Below are 17,003 nucleotides of genomic sequence, written 5' to 3' on the forward strand. Positions count from 1 at the left end.
TAAAACTGAGCTTTCAAAATGTTCCTCCAATACTTTCCCCTGCCCACATGTACAAACCAGTATTCTTAAATCACACAAATATATAGGAGGAGGGTAAATATAATTCTTACTATATTACATTGTCTTAGACACCCAAAATGCACGTCTTGTTCTTCCTTGTAAAAATTGTAAAAATAGATTTACAACATGAGCAACAAATAGACTACTTTAAATGAATGTTTTGGAGTTGACCCCTGCTCCTAACGGTGATTGCACTGAGGTTTTTGGCATCTAAGATTTGGACGGTGGTGTCTATTTTTTAACCTTTCCAAAACCAAATGAGAAAAGTGTAAGGAATGGATCACGTAGTATGTTTAAGATACAATTGTTAGGATGCCTGGCTAACTAGCTTATGACCTACAGGTGTAGCCTGCTGTTATGTATGTTCACAGGTTACATTACAAAAAGCCTCATTCACGCGCTGTCAGGAAGCCATTCTAGGAAGTTGTGAGAGTTTAGTTAGCGGCTACATCTACTTGTTATTGGATTTGGGGAAATTTATACTTCAACAAATCTGGTCAACATTACCCAAGATATTGTTACTTTTGCTAAACACTTAACAGTCAAATAACAGTCTGCCCTTATTTATCATAATTACAATACTCGGATTAACTAGATCTACACTGCAATACAAGGGTAATGTTCCCTTGTATTTCCATATCTTCTACCAGCCCGATCTCGTCAATCTGTGTACAAATAACATGACTTTAGACTTTCAAATTGCATGTAGTGCATATGTCAAAGGCAAATTTTGCATGCAAGTGATACGCCAATCTTTCCCAGGGAAGTGACATGAGTAGTGTCTAAAAAAATCATCACACAAATATACCAAATAAGGCAAGCAACCATTTCAACAGCTGAATGATCATAGAGCGCCATGTGAGGTGATGTGAAGGTATAAGGAATAGCACATAGAGACAATGTATCGCATTGCGTTGTCTATTAGAAATTATGTTTGTTTTGTTGTTCTGTTGTTTTCAGATACAGAAATTAAAGGAATGAAAACATAATATTGATTTGATTTTCATTTCAAAACCCATAAACAAAGAGACATTTTTCATTTTCCTGGTCAGAAACAGCAGATACAACATTTATAAAAGACTTGATTTTCTTTCTCGTCTTTGTAAAACAGAAAATAAAACTAATGTTTGAACAGTAGCACTCAGGAATACGAAGGTGTACTTAGTAAAATAGTATTTGAAGATATTGTCTATCAGCAATAAAGTGTGCTACTGTTATTACTGAAATAAACAGCGTTTCTCTCTCTCCTCGCTGCTCTCCACGCCTCTGTGGTGCTGAAAGACGCGCAGCGGCTATTTTCAACTGTTTTCAAATTCTTATTATTCATATACTTATTAATAAGGATGAATAAGGAGAACAACTAAATCAAATGCTTTATAAATGTTGTATCTACTTTTTCAGACCACAAAAACTATTTACGTTTTTCTTTTTTTTTCACATTGGTGCCTCCCAACACAGCCAATTGGCTGGTGCCCTCAGGCACTCACCTGATACGATATATGGATAATCCGTTAAGTTTACTTACACACACACATACACATTAACACACACAGCATGCAGCAGCATGGTACAATGCCCTTAATGTACGACAGCGTCCCATCTAGTGCGAGTCTTTATAACAAACACTCTGGGATTGTTAATTAAATAATCCATGATTTATAGCTGTCCTAGTCACTTACCTTGGTTCATACCAGGTTAGTTGGAGTGTGGTTGGTTTGCTTGAACACCTTCTGGGCTCCTGGCTGTGAATTTAAGCAACTGTCCAATCAACACAGAGATAAATATCACGCATCAATCAGTAATTTAAGATGCAGCTCCATGGTAACACCCAGATGAAACAGCCGGTTTTCAAATGCCAGAAAGACTTTGACCATAATACATTTTCCTGTTGCTGTCGCAGTGTTTTGGCGTGAGAATTGTTTGGGCAGTGTGAAAGTGTGAGACTGAAGGTGAAAGCGTGCATCAAACGCTAGAAGTGTGAGAGTTGGCAACCCTACGATTCCTTTTTTAAAACCCTTTAAAAAGTGCCGTAAAAAGGGACTTTTATGACGCTCTCTTTGGAAACTTTAAAAAGTAAGCCTAAGAAGGAGTTTTCAACCAACTCATGAAGCTAACGTTAGCTTAAAGAGCTAGCTAGCTACAGCTGGTAAAATTTGCTAGCAACAGTTGTCACGCTATAAATCGATGGTCTTCAGCTAGAAATGAAAAATCTGCTTTTGTCTACCTCTGTCTGAAATCAGAACCCATTGTTTCAAAAAATTACTAAGAATTTCGAGTGAATCTGTCACGGGTATTGTTGGAAACTGCATATGTACCGTGCGAGGATGGAAAGCTTGACAGACGGGGAATGGGGCTTCACAAATGGTCAATTATGATTGTGGTGTGGATGAGTCTGTTTCACTTTTTCATTGCTTATAACTCTCTGTTCCTGCTTCACATGTAATGTAATGGTGCTTTAAATAGGATTGAAGTCAAGTCTCTCTGTCTCTTCTTTGTTTTCTCAGGTCAGCCTACCAAACGACTCCAGCTGTGTTGAAGAGATTCTGCGGGTATGTTGCTTGGGTAATGGGTACACACACACACACACACGTTGCACTGATTATCAGCTGTTTTCTGTTTGCTCACAAAGACCTTTGAGACAGTCTGATTTTAGGAAGGAAAGACAGGGGAGAGAGAAAAAGAGATGCAGAGGGAATGAAAGGCAGAGGGAGAGAAAGAGGGAGATCTGTTGGCTTGGTCAATGATTAAACAAGTTTTTGTTTTTGTAGAATGACATCATGCAGAAATCTTTTCCACAATGTTCTCCTCTCCTCTGCCCTCCTTTCATCTCTCTCTTTCTATCTCACTCTTTTCCTATCTGCATGTCATCAAAATTACATCAAGCAACACATTTTTTCCACAATTCCCCCTCTTTTTCCTTTCTTGTCTTTTTGTTTTGTTACTGTGTTTCTTCACAGTGATGTCAAAAAGAAATGTTTTCCCACTAATCTTCTCGCCAGTCAGAAGATTTGCCGCTATAAAGACGAGGACCTTCTCCGAGTGCTTTATGTCAAGTTATCTCTCTCCTTCCTCACTCTCTGTCTTCTTCGCTGTATTTGTCTCTATCTCCTCTTTCTCCTTTGTTGTATCACTCACAGTGCTATCTCTCTCTTTCTCTGTCTGTCTTCCTCTCTTCATCCCTCTCTGCCCTCTGTCATTCCCCTCTCTCTCTCTCCCTTTCACAAATCAATATGCTGGCCAACAGGCTGTGTGACAGATAGTGTGCTGTGAGCTGCATGAAAAGCCTTTGTCAATAATATTGGTGCGCTATTGAATTCAGTCTGTGGTTTTTAGCCGTGTCAAGTGGAAAGATCAGGGCGTTCAAAATGTGAGGTGAGGTGAATCGGAGCGGAGGCCTGTGGCTCATTTTTCCCTTTCTGTGACGGCACAGCTACAAGTTGGTTGTCACAGAAACATTGTTGTTTTGGATGTTTTCACAATTATAGGTAACAGTGTGTATCAGAGATATTGTGTACAGAGGGAGAGCTGCTCAAACTGACTTCAAAGCTTCAAAAGACTAGTCTAATTTTCTTACAGTGTTTGGACCACCCTCTGATGTGATAAAAGAAGCCATCTCTCTGACTCCCATATATACATTTATATTTTAGCCTATGGGATGTATAGCATTATCCAAATCTACAAAAATATATTCATAAATACAAAGATGAAATCAGTGAAACACCTTCCCCTTTTGCCTCCGTGTGGTCTATTATTTTCTACATTTTGACAGGTCAGGAGACAAAAAACAATTCTTTGTTCAAAGGGTCAGCTCACCAGCTCAAAGACATAGTGTCTGACTTACCTCTAGTGGTATCTAATCATGAAGGCAGTTTTGTTTTTTATGTTTATTAGCCGGGTGTTAGGCTGAGTCAGGCACTGCCAAGGTGGCCAGAGCCACCCACTTTGAGCTTCAAAACCGCTCTTCAGAAACCAATGGGTGATGTCACGGCAGTACGTCCATATTTTTTACAGTCTGTGGTTGTAGCCCACTCGCTCGCTGTGAATTCTCCGGAGAATCCACTGCTGTATTGATACATGGGCTCAATCGGACATTACACAGACTTTGGGCACTGGCAGGCTAAAGTCTGGTTAATGTCTGGTCCAACTGCTTCGGACATTTGCGTTCACACATACAGCTCCTATGGGTAATGTCCGGAAATTTTCAGGGTTGTATTGCATGTTTAAAAGGGGCTTTTGAGACTTCTGCCTGCAGCCTGATACAGTAAAGGTGAATGGTTTTCACACAACACCAGAGACAGCACTGAAGTGTCCCAGTTACTCTGGGTGATCACAGGCCTTGTTGTAGACAATTTACATCGAGGTCTGTGGATTATTCTTAGTAACCAGGACAGGAAAGATACAATGCTTTTAAATTTTTAAATGTCATTTTTCAATGCTGTGAGCATCACAAATTAAGTTCCATTTACATCCATTTTACTGGGGTGTCAAACAGAAATGTAAGAGACAGTTTTCTCAAAGCCTGGACACACGACAACCAAAACTATCTACATAGATAGTAGAGGTAAATCAGAAAATAATAATTTTTGTTTCTCTCTTGGTTTTGGTTTTTTGTCATTTGAGTAAAGCAAACCTTTAAATGTTTAAGGTTTACTCGTGGTCATTGTATTATTGCTGTTATGGCTACCTACTGTTTCATTAACTTTGCACAGTGATTTTGAAAAACAAACTGTTAACGTAACTATATTTGAGCTTTTATTAAGTATTTTAACACACCCTCCAGCCAATCAGAAATTAGTATTTAAACTACTGTAAGGTGTAAAAGTCTTTACTCCTTAGCCTTTAGACTTCTCTTAGAAAATATCTTAGACTATGTCATGTCTTTGCAAATCTCATTACATTTTATTTAATGATTTTGTGAGATTTTCTCTTACTGATGGCAATCCTTGTTAATAATGCCTAAAAACAGCAGCACCAAGAAAAAGCTAAATATATAATGACCTCAGATATGTTAGATCCACAGATCCATTTTTTCCCACATTACCCCTGATGTCCACAGGATGCACCACATTCCAGTTGTGCCGTGGCTCAGTCACAATTCCATCAGAGTTTTGCCTCTCATCCAAAAGGCTTCCTCAGTTTGGTGGGGAGTCCCTAGCATTTAACCTCCATAGGGTCATTAACACCTTTGGAGTCACTGATGTCACATGTGGGTCTTTAGTCCACCTGGCTGTCATGTGAGAGCCATTAGAGTCACATGCGTCCAGGTGTGAATGGCAGTGAGACTTCCTAGGAAGGGATTTCAGGACCACATTATACTTATATGACATGTTATCCAACCTCGTCTGAAATCAAATGTGTTTATAATTGTTCCAAACGGCCCCATTCGAAGGTGAAGTGAAAAGCGACCATCATAGAGAGGGAAGACGCGATACATGCAAGGGATAATGCTGCACATTTTCAGACTGTCTCTCCGGGAAGGTATTCAGAGTGTTGCAACTAAAGAAATAGTTGTGTCAAGAAAGAAAAAAGAGAGCTTGAGAGAAGTTCAGACCCTGGCTCCTTTCCCACCTCTGCACGCCTGACCAATCATGGCATGAAAAGTGAGTGTGAATGTCAGATTGTTGGTTACAGAAAGTTCCAGAAATTGTCAGACACAGCCTTCCCAATCAGACATTGGAAACGTGTGGGAGTTTCTGAAGCTATTTGACCATCCATCTGGGCCTTCATCAAAACAGCAACCAGATCTGTTTACGCCACCACAATGACAGGCGGAAATGAAAAGAACAAATGCAACAACACTGTCATTCCATACATGGCTGGAGTATCTGAGAAACTCAGGAGGATCTTTAACAAACACAGCATTTGTGTTTTTCAAGCTCAGCAACACACAGTCTGCCCTAAAGACCACAGACCCCAAACATAAGCAAAGCGATGTAGTGGACCAGAGCAAACAAACTATTTGGTTTGAAAACATCCTGAAAGAAGAGTGAAGGAGGCTGCCTATGTCAAACTGGAACGACCATCACTTAACAGAGGAGGTGGTGTACAACACCTCTTATCAGCCACTTACAATGTGGTCCTGACATCCCTTACAAGGCAGTTTAACACATATTCACACCTGGACTCATGTGACTCTTAACAACTCTCACATCCAGGTGGACTAACAGCCAAGATGTCACCTAAAAGACTCCCAAGGTGTAAATGACCCCTAAATGTCTGGGACTCCTCTTGAGTCAATGAGAACTGAAGAAACCTTTTGGATGAGCGGAGCAACGTGAAGAATTCAATAATTTAAGGCCCTGTTTACACCTGGCATTAAAATACATCTTGGGTGATCCGATCACAAGTGGACAGCAGCTCTAAGTATAGGTGTGAACGCACCCAAGACACATTGAGGACACATTGAGCTCTGATCGCTCAGACCATATCGGGGGCTGGTCTGGGCTGCATGTGGCCACATTCTTTTAGCAATGTGAACGCAATGTGTCCTCAGCCACACTGAAGGACCGACTACTCAACCCTCCGTCCAAAGCTGTGTTCAACTTGTTTGATAGCAGGATAAAGAAATGCATGTGATTTAAAAAAACAAATCCACTTCTTTCGTTTTTTCCTGTTCCCCTAACCCGTTTTTGTCTTCAAATGGGCAATTTGAATAGAAATTAAACCAAAACCAGAAAATAACTTGTTCTTCGCTTGTCCATCTAAAAAATATATTTAAACGTTTAATTCTGTGTCCCCTGGATAGTTTCCTCTGTCCTGTGAAGTTGATAACTACAGTTTTTAGTTTCGCTGTGCTGCTGGACATGAAGAGCTCAGGATTTATCAGGAGGACGGCTGCTTTACTCCAAACAGTATGAACCTGGACTGTGTGTGTAACAGCTGATCTATTGGATGTGTGTAAGAACACAGAACATTAATTAACATCAGATCCTGACCTATCCTGTCTGTGTGTGGGGAGATTTAAATAATCAATGGAGTTACGCTGCTGTGCCTCAAGCGTAAAAGCGCACAGCATCTTTCAATGGGGAGACACAGCTGCAGGTAGATTGCTGCTTATAACTCTTTATTTGTTATATATATATTTGATTTTTGTGAAGGGGCACACATATTTGTTTATCCTGTTATCAAACAAGTTGAACACAGCTTTGGACAGAGTGGACAGAGCGGAGCCCCAGTCCTCCCGCCGGTTAAATGGTTAAAAACAATTTGGTCTTCGCAAACGGAAATGATGTACGTGTTTATTTACATATAGAGCAGGGAGACACATGTTAATGCCAGGTGTAAACAGGACCTAAACCAAGTCCAGCTGCACTTAAGTTAGCACTTCTGAATACATTTTTATACAAACAAGTAAATTTTCCCCCTCAGAGATGTAAGCTGCTCCCACAAAAATAGACCCAATGCTTAAAGATAGTAGTAACACACATATATATTTAAATATATACACAGATACACACAGTCCATCAGGAGTGCCGTCTGTCAAAACACAGGAACTCTTCTAAGAGGGATGTGATGATGTCAAAGAAGTGTTGCCTAGCAACGCACCGTATGTCGTCAAGGCAAGTACTTTACCATTGCAGAGAGGGAAAACACACACACGTAGACTAGAGTCTTACTCAGGAGTCTTCTACAATGTTGAGCTACACAGCTCATATACACACTCACCCACACACCAAAACATGAGTCATCTGATGACTATGAGTCATCCACTCCAGAGGGGGTGAAGAGACGCATGATGGGAAATTGTGATGTGAGTGACCTTTCCAGCCCTTTGACCTGGTGACCTGCTATGTGGCAGTTGTGTAAGGGAGAAAGTATGTGTGTGTGTGTAATTTATTAAATGACGCACTAATGACTAATATTCAGGGTTGGGACAGGTACTTTAAAAATGTATTCTGATACAGTTACTAATTACCTGTTAAAAACATAATCCAAGTATCACAATATTAAAGTAACAGAACTTGATTACTTTCTGTTACTTTTAGATTACCTCAATACCAAATATGCAGATAAAGTCAAGAGAAAAGAAAGAAATATCAGTAAGATGACTTTTACTTAAGTGTATTCTGTAAGACAACAGAACAATGTAACCTTAGACAAGAAAATAGGGAAACCAAGATTTTTAGCATCAAAAATGTTTCCTCTGTGTATTTTAAAGAAAAACTTGCTTTTCATTTAGCCAATTCAGGCAGTAGCCTATAGACCTACAATGAAAGTGCACAACACATGATGTGCATTACAGAGAACATTCTCAGGGAAAGCACTGGCCCACTGGCTGTGTGAAGCTGTCACACAGGCATACTGTATGTCACAGCGGGGGAAGACCCCCTGCCGGGTATTCGTGTCCACTCTACAAGAGCTTTGTCCTCCTCCACAGCTCTTCTCAGAGGAATGGCAGTGGCAGACATATGTGCATCAGCATCATGGGCTTCACCGTGTCCCTTTATTTGGTTCTATCTATGTGATACATCTGAGTTTTCTCTAACTCATTTAGTATTAAACATGCCTGGCAACCAGTGACACACTGTCAGCTCTGGGCACGTTACACGCACACAGTCATCTCGGTGGAGAGCCGTTATGTGCGGTACAAGCTGTCATATACTCAAGCTCTCTTTTAACTTATTTTTACAAATTTTTGGGACTGCCACAATGCATAATGACTGTCCCTGCCTACTCTCCCAACATAAGTTCACTGTGTACGAAGTGTGTGTATGTGTGCCCGCTGTGTGCACCTGCACGCACCATGTGGTATCATACTCTACTCACACCATTGTGAATTAGTGCTTACGTTTGGGACTTTTACAGTGCATGGTAGTATCCCCATTTTCACTAAATGTACCCGTAATCTCTCTTTTTTTTCTGTAACTTTAACGAAATACAGTTACCTTTTTCGGTATCCTAATTATGTAACGTCATTCCATGTATTCCGTTACTCCCCGAGCCTGCTAATATTGCTGTTTGTTGGAATTTTGTTGTAGGTAAATAAGATATCAGAATTTTAGTAACAATGACAAAGAATTTGACTTGACTATAGTGAAGACAGTGACCAAGGGTGTTGGAGTTTGTGTGTGTGTGTGGGTCTGTCATAGGCTACCTTTGGGGACAAATTTCAGACTAAAGACCTGTTAATTGGGGACAGCTTGTCCAATTGGGGATAAAAGCTGTGTCCCCATTTGGGAAAAAGCTGATTTTTGGGTCAGTGGTTATGGTTAGGGTTAGGGTTATGGTTAGGGTTAGGGCAAGTCTCCAGGAAATGAATGCAAGTCTATGTAATGTCTCCAAAAGTGACCTAGGACAATGTGTGTGTGTGTGTGTGTGTGTGTGTGTGTGTGTGTGTTTGCGTGTGACAGAAAAAACTGAGTATGTGTTTGTATGAGCAATTAGCTGGTGGCCTCACTTTGCTTTGTGAGCAGATTTTTCAGAATGTGCAGTACAAACAGCCAATACCTCATAGATTATATAGCTGTGGAACACACACACAAACACCACATGTTTATCTTGTTAACTAATTGAAGCTCCTACATATTGAGACTGGAATTCAACTGAGAAGACTGTGTGATTAGAATAATTGAAACGGGATGTTGCTGCTGTACCGCCGCTTAGCTCTAATGCAACCAACTGGAGTCAGCTTTTATTATGGTAATTCAACAACTCTGCACTTAGTTCACGCTTAGTTCACTGATCCCTGGTGTGCCACCAACTCCCAGTGCACCTCTCAGTGTATACTATAAGTTATTTTAAAGTCCAGTCTGATGGGGACGGTTCAGCACAACCTTGATTGAATGCTGACTCCAGTCCTCTGCATCAAAGTTGTTGTATAAGCAATCTCTTTTCTCAAATTTGCTCAACTTAAGTCATCATTGTTATTCACTAGGTAGTTTCAACATGAGGACAAACTTGCACAGATTGTGAGCTATACACTTTTTTAGCTTGGGCTCATGCCAAAACTGTGACGTGAATATGAATGTATTATTAATTATTTGTATTATTGTCATATGTGTGTGTGTATTTAGGAGATGACCCATTCCTGGCCTCCTCCTCTCACAGCCATACACACTCCTGGAAAGGCTGATCAGACCAAGTTCCCCATCCCAAACAAGGTTAGTATGGCTAATTTTTCTCACCTTTACTTCACCAAAGTAACAGCTGAGAATCCAGTCACATTAAGGCTCAATGGAGCAAATGTATTTTTGATTACACGTCTGGTAAAGTACATGCTGTCTTAAATGTTGTCATCATGTTCTCTAGTAGTGATCTATCCTTTTCATCTATTTGTGCAAGAGTCAGTGAGTGGTAGAAAAAGATGTGACACAGTTCAGAAACCGTCACTTAAACTCCTACACTTATTGGTAGTGACTGCTTTCTGTCACTGGAAATCTTGAGTCTGCTAATTAGATCTGATTCATAAATTCACTGCAGCTGTGATAGAATCAGATTACTGCTGCTTTATTCTGCTCAGTGGCGCAAGTGACAGCAAATGAAATTACAATTTTAATTAAGTATTGCATGTTTAATTCACTCCACTAATGATTGTCCAGAGCTGTGTGGAGGTGGACATCCTGTTGAAGAAAGACACTTTTTGTCAGCAGCTGTACTCATCATTTGTACCATCATTTGTACCATCATTTGTACCATCATTGGGAACCAAGACTAACAACCTTTAACTTTAGTACCCAAAACTAAATGATTGGGTACCACTTTCTATCTAGGCACATTTTATAAATGCTTTAAAGTTTTAAATAATGACTTTATTAATGATTAATAATGAATTTACTAATTCCTTATAGATCAGTTATAAGACATTATTAAGAAAAACTTTTGGGTGCTAAGTTGTGAAAAATCTCCTCTTTTCCATCAGGACACTTTTTGTGTAGATTTTTGTCTTTTTGGTTCTTTAGGTACTATAGACTGCTCCATAATCCATTTATTAATAACTTATTAACATTTAACTATTTAAATTGTATTGTAAAAACTACACATTGCATAGTAAGGAACACATTTCTCTTATTATTAATGACTTATTAACATTAATAACTGCAGATCTGATGGTTTATTACAAATGTATACACTTGTTAATGACTTTACTATTAATGATTCAACAGCCAGAGGGATTTCTCATAATCTGGCAATGCAAACATTGTTCTAATGAATGGTTTAAGTGATCTATAAAGCAAATGCAAGTAAAGCCAGTGAAAATGATTTACTGATCATTAATAAAGCATTAGTTACAACTTAAAAACAAACCTTTTATAAGGCAGACCAGAAAGTGGCACAGTGAAATTCATCCATCCTTCACAAAATATGCTAGGCTGTTGATGAACTAGCTGTTGAGCTAACAACAAACATGCTAACCAACGTGAACATGCTAGCGCTAGTTAGTCATGCTCTCCAGGCATTTTTATATTTTCTTTGTAGTGCATCATTTACTCCTCTCTGGCATTTTGTTCATTCATTTGTGGCATTTTATACCTCATTTCATTCAATAATAAGTTTTATTAATGAGAGAAAAAAAACTCCCCAAGCTAACAAGTTTGCTAACTGACAGTTAGCTAGCAGGACCATATGTTCACAGTATATTCAAAAAAGGTAGCTGTACCATTGACTCCTGTGGAATAATTGTCATTACTCTTTTGTGGAGCTGACAGAGGAGGGTTAAATAAAGGTGACTGGTGTAACACAGCTAATAAACTATGGTGGCTTCCTCCAGTTTGAACTCCGGTGTTCTCTCAAAGGTCAGTACTGTCAAGATGGATTGCTATTGGTCAACAGCAAATACGCACGCCAAAGTTTACCAAAATTAAAGCAAAACATTTGCTTAGATTTATTTATACAAATCCACTGATAGCTGTGATTGCATTGGAACAAATTGTTTTTGAGGCAATATTTCACCATTGTAAATGCTCGTGTGACTAGGCCCACACAAAGTTGTACCAATGTTTGTTTGCCTCCTCTGTATCATTACAAAAAAACATTATCAACCTACTTCGAGTTCATGAAAGCGTGTGTTTCCATTTTCTGTATTAAACACTTGGTATGCTTCCTGAGAAAAGACCCATGGCATGCAACAAATGATTTCCCAGCAAACAGAAGAGTAAGTAGGTATTAATCATGAACACGAACAACCATGGCTAAACACACAAAGAAAGAATGTCACTTACAGAAAGTCAAACTTCATCAAGATAAATTCATGGCAATGACATTGTATTACCAGCCATTCGGTTTGATGGACACGTGATCTCTGAAAAGTGAAGTTCATCGGCATGATACAGTAAGCAACTGTAATAAAAGCAGGGACTCAAGAACTGCCGGTTTAGTAGAGAGATGGTGGAAAAGTTTCATCTGCTCCGACAAAAAATGCTTTATGACACCTTGTAATGTGAGAATGTGTGTCACATAAATGTTATATTCAACATTTATCTTAGAAATTGTAGTAATATTCTGATTGAAACAGCAGGTGGTATTTTTTACGCTGCGGAGTACTTTCATAAATCAACTTTAATATGCAAAACACCTTATTGGTGGTGTGTCAAATGAAAAAGTAATGTAAACACACAGGCAGTGAATCTGACCCGCTAGTTAATGAATTAGGAAAGAGTGCTGCGGTGCTTTCAGCCCCCAGCTTCACACTAATCCTGCCAGTGAGTTTTAAGAATGAGGTGGAGCGTCTACGCGGGGAGATGAGAAGATCTGAATTCTGTGTAATGGCATCGTTGTACTGCTGTGAAATCAATAATGACATCTGTTGGTTTATTCATTCAACACATCTCGCTCTCGCTTTCTCTCTCCCCCTCTCTCTCTCTCTAGGAGCCACAGCATGTGACCTCAGGCTACAACACCCAGAGTAAGTTTCCCAGCATCAACACTCACATGCAAGCTCTCGGGTAATTAACACTGGTGAGGCCAGAAAGGCAGTACCACCCACAAGAAAGCAGCTGATGTTCAAATGAATTTCAAATGAATTTCAAATGAACAAATAGTCAGAAAACCTCTGCTTTTATCTTTGTGTTCATCTGAGCAAGTAATCACACAAACATGATTTTACACACGCAGCTGTTGGTCCGATTGATTGTGGACTCCATGTTTTTGATTATCAAAAACAACAAGAATTTGTGGACAATTGCACATTTAGATCATGTATTACCAAGCTCACACTGAAGACGTGAGTGGAGTACAGACCGTTTATCAGAAGCTGTCGATATGGATAAAGTCTTCCATCATAGTACATGTGATTTTACACAACAATATCAATATATTTATCATGACATAGTAGATTTTCTGAAAATTCAATGAGAAACAGTTAAGTCCAAACAACACATTGGAACAAACTTTACAACATGCTGTCTCGTTAGTTACATCTACCTACTTGGCACAAAAAAACCACATGTTCTACAACTGGCGAAATACTAATGAATGCTCAAAAAGGCTTGGAATGGTTTGTGTGCAGTCTATTCGATACAAATGGCCGCATCAGTATCAGTATCAGTATCAGAACAAAATTAACCTGCAGTCAGTAGTTTAATAACATGTCCTTTTCCTTTTCCTTTCTTTATTTTCAATACCAAATGGACCCATGCACACACCTGTGTTGATCAAATTAAGCCTTTGGCGCAGTCTGATTACATCATTTAACAAACTATGGTTTTTATAGTTGGTATTGCACTTACATAAAGTTTGGAGATTTGTGAAAAATGGTCAAATGTAGCAGAGGCCAATATATCAAGAATGTTACCCCCTGTTCACACAAGCTTAAACAAGCAGGCAGGTTTAGCATTGAACATGTAATTTACATAGTCATCTCCAACTGGGCAGTTTTTTGGGGGGTTTTTTGTCTCACGTTGCCACTGTACCAGCACACAGCAAAGTAGTCACTTTACTGAGCTGTGTTTCAATGCATTGTTTTACTGATTCAATTTTGGACTAAGTACTTTTATGTAGTTGAGTTGGAGTAGAGAACCATGTGCTTCCATTACCTCAGTGAATCAAAATGAGCGTGATTGATTGTCTTCAGATTGACACTCCGGTGTGCCAGAGGACATCTCCATAAAGTTGAACTTTTCTCAATTTTCCAGATTGCACCGCTGGGCGACGTTTCACTCTTGAGTCATCTAGTGTTTGAATCCATAACTTCTAACTGTTAGACCCTCCTTGGTTGGTAAAAAGCCACTCAGCCCAGATTTATAACATACGCTTTCTGTTATAAATCCAAATAACCACAGATGACATCATCAGGGTCATTTTCTCAGACATGACAAAGCTCGTTCAGAGCCACTGAAGACATAATACGACTGTTTTCACAGGTTGAGTATTTCTCCCCATTGACAGTAAACTGATCTTCATGTGTAAAGTTCATGAAGTGCCCCTTTAAATACCTGGCAAATTAAGATAATTCACTACACAGATGCAAAAATGCTTATTTGCAGTATGTACAGGATTACACACACTCTCTATATCTAAAGGTTGACAAATTTCTATCCTCTCATGGTATATGTCATCGTATCTCCCTATATATAGAGCATTCAGTACATATTTGTGACTACCAGTGTTACTGTCAGATCATCAAAACCTCCTCTGAAGATGTTGCTCTACTGTTGATCATCATCTTGTAGTGTTGTGAGATGTTTGTGATGTATATAAAGCTCAAATATTTCCCCGCTGGCAGGTTTTTCTCTCTGGCTTTAAAAGAAGAACCAGAATAATATAACAGACTGAAAAGTGTTCTGTTCTGAAGTGGAGGGAAAAAATATTTGAATATCTGTATATTTGTCTTGGAAACAAAATCGTCACCTCATGTTATAGTCAGGCAGTACATTTCACTTTGAATTTTATTGTAAACTGAAATTTGCTTTGTTTTTTTATCCAAAATCCTGATACCAAAGCAAAGCAAGCACACACACACTAATTTAATAGCACTAGAGAGGAGTGACATGTTTTCGAGTGTGACGATAGTAATAAGCATCTACAGTGATATGAGTCTGGCTCCTTGTCAAACACTAATCAACACACATACACACACATTCAAAACAGTCATGTTTAAATGTCCTCTGTTGTGTTGCAGAGCGATGTACTGTGTCAGCTAACAAGCCTGCTGCTAAACCACCAACTGCACCGCAGAAGTCGTGAGTATCTCTGTCTCTCTGACACACACACACACACACACACATATACACACACACACACACACAAACAGAGAATCTCTGACCGGCTGCTGCTGCTGCGTTAGCCTCAAGGTAAAATTAAGCTTGACTCTTGGATGAAATTCACTGCTGGTAGGAGGAAAAAAGATTGTGTGGATCAGAGCGGGAAAGTGCAGCTACATTAATTTAACGTGAGCCAGGAGCGTATTGCAACATCTCTGGCTGCAGCCCACTCCACTTCACTCACAGAGCTGTACAGCAGGATTCATGGCACGGGGAGATTGGAAAGGCAGAAATCTTGGCTTGTGAATGCACCTCGCAACACTGACTTATTCTGTGTTTGACCATAACAAGCCTAATGATTTTGTTTTACAAATTGACCGTTTGCTAAACCTCTCCACCAAACAGCAACTGTCCAATCATAGCTCTGCAACTGTAACTAAGCATGGCGAGCCTGTCAAACTTTGGATTTGTCCACATGTTGGAGCGGCGTTCATGGGGCTGTAGTAAGAGAGATACTCTATTGTTTGGATATAGTTTGGAGGGTGGTGTCTTTTCTTCGGCCTTTCTAAAATCAAAAACACAAGAGCAATAGTGTAAGGGATGGATTAAACTATGTATTTATCTGCTCTAATGTGAGTGCAAACCTTAGCATGTCCTGCTACCTAGCTTACCACCTACAGTAGTAATGTACATCAATAAACAATGATCTTACATTTCTCCTTTTCATACATATAACTAACTAGCTGTATACTGCAATACAAGAAGCCTGTTTCTTTATCTCCATGTCTTCTATATGTATATATGCAGCTAGCTTCAGTCTATAAGCACAATATCATGTATGTAGCTCTCAAGTACATATTTAAGAACCTTTTACAAGTTTGTCATTTTGGACTGAGTCAGCAGGAAACATTGCAAAGTCAGCAGGAGGCAGTAATGTTAACTTTTTAGCTAACTAGCTCTTTAGCTTATTAGCTAGCTAGGTACAACTGATAAAATTTGTCTTTTCAGCCTGCAAAATTGTCTGAAACAAGAACCCTGTTTTTTATCTCCCTCTATCTGAGTCAAGGACCCTTTGTTTCAAAGATTATTAAAAACTTTGATTGGTAAATCCACCACTGTCAACTTCATACATGTTGTGCAAGAATGGAAAGTTTGACAGGCCTACTAGCAGCTGCTTAGGTTGGCAGGGTTTAGTGAACTGTCAGTTATGCATTTTGAATTAACGTTATAGGATTTCAGGATTTCTCAAGTGCATTTCTTTCTGCATTTGGAGAAGAGCATTTCTGCTCTGTTCATATTGTCTCTTAAAAATGTGTTCAATGTGACACCTCCTGTGTTACCAGCATTATTTATACATTTGATGAAAGCTAATTAAAACAAGGGAAGAAAATGTGGCAAGCACGGTGTCAAAAACAAGCTTTTGAAAATGAAAGACTTGACCAAAAGATGATGCAAAAATCCTGCAAGTTAAGAAAAAGTCAAGGCAATCTTTAGTTAGCAGTAATTCAGCTTGATGGTTGAATTAAAGTTCCAGGTCAGCATGTAAACTCTTCCTTTGGGTATGTAGTTAAATAGTTAATTATATCTCCATTAGGATGATGTCTGCTGGAGCTGTAGTGGCTTATTACAGTATTTTGCTTCCAAAGCCGATAAGCCTATTTCTTTTGATTACTATTGTATGCCCTGAGGTGTAATTTTTCCCATCTTGTATTCAAGCATAAACGCTGCTTTTTTTATTGGGGTGAAATAATTGTTATTGGTTAAAAACAACGCCTGGTTTACTGCAGCTATTAGCCTATTCTTTTT

General features: G+C 39.2%; 1 protein-coding gene across 2 annotated transcripts in view; it reads left to right on the forward strand.

Annotated features, from left to right (window-relative positions):
- aff2 (AF4/FMR2 family, member 2) overlaps nucleotides 1-17,003 on the forward strand; it is a 169,347-nt gene that overhangs the window by 92,421 nt on the left and 59,923 nt on the right. For both annotated transcript variants that reach the window (XM_067598612.1, XM_067598613.1), the window contains exons 5-8: nucleotides 2,565-2,609; nucleotides 10,074-10,160; nucleotides 12,865-12,901; nucleotides 15,116-15,176. In XM_067598612.1, the coding sequence (XP_067454713.1) occupies nucleotides 2,565-2,609; nucleotides 10,074-10,160; nucleotides 12,865-12,901; nucleotides 15,116-15,176 (230 nt within the window). The remainder of the gene's footprint in view (nucleotides 1-2,564; nucleotides 2,610-10,073; nucleotides 10,161-12,864; nucleotides 12,902-15,115; nucleotides 15,177-17,003) is intronic.

Source organism: Thunnus thynnus, chromosome 9 (assembly GCF_963924715.1).
Source record: "Thunnus thynnus chromosome 9, fThuThy2.1, whole genome shotgun sequence".
NCBI lineage: Eukaryota > Metazoa > Chordata > Actinopteri > Scombriformes > Scombridae > Thunnus > Thunnus thynnus.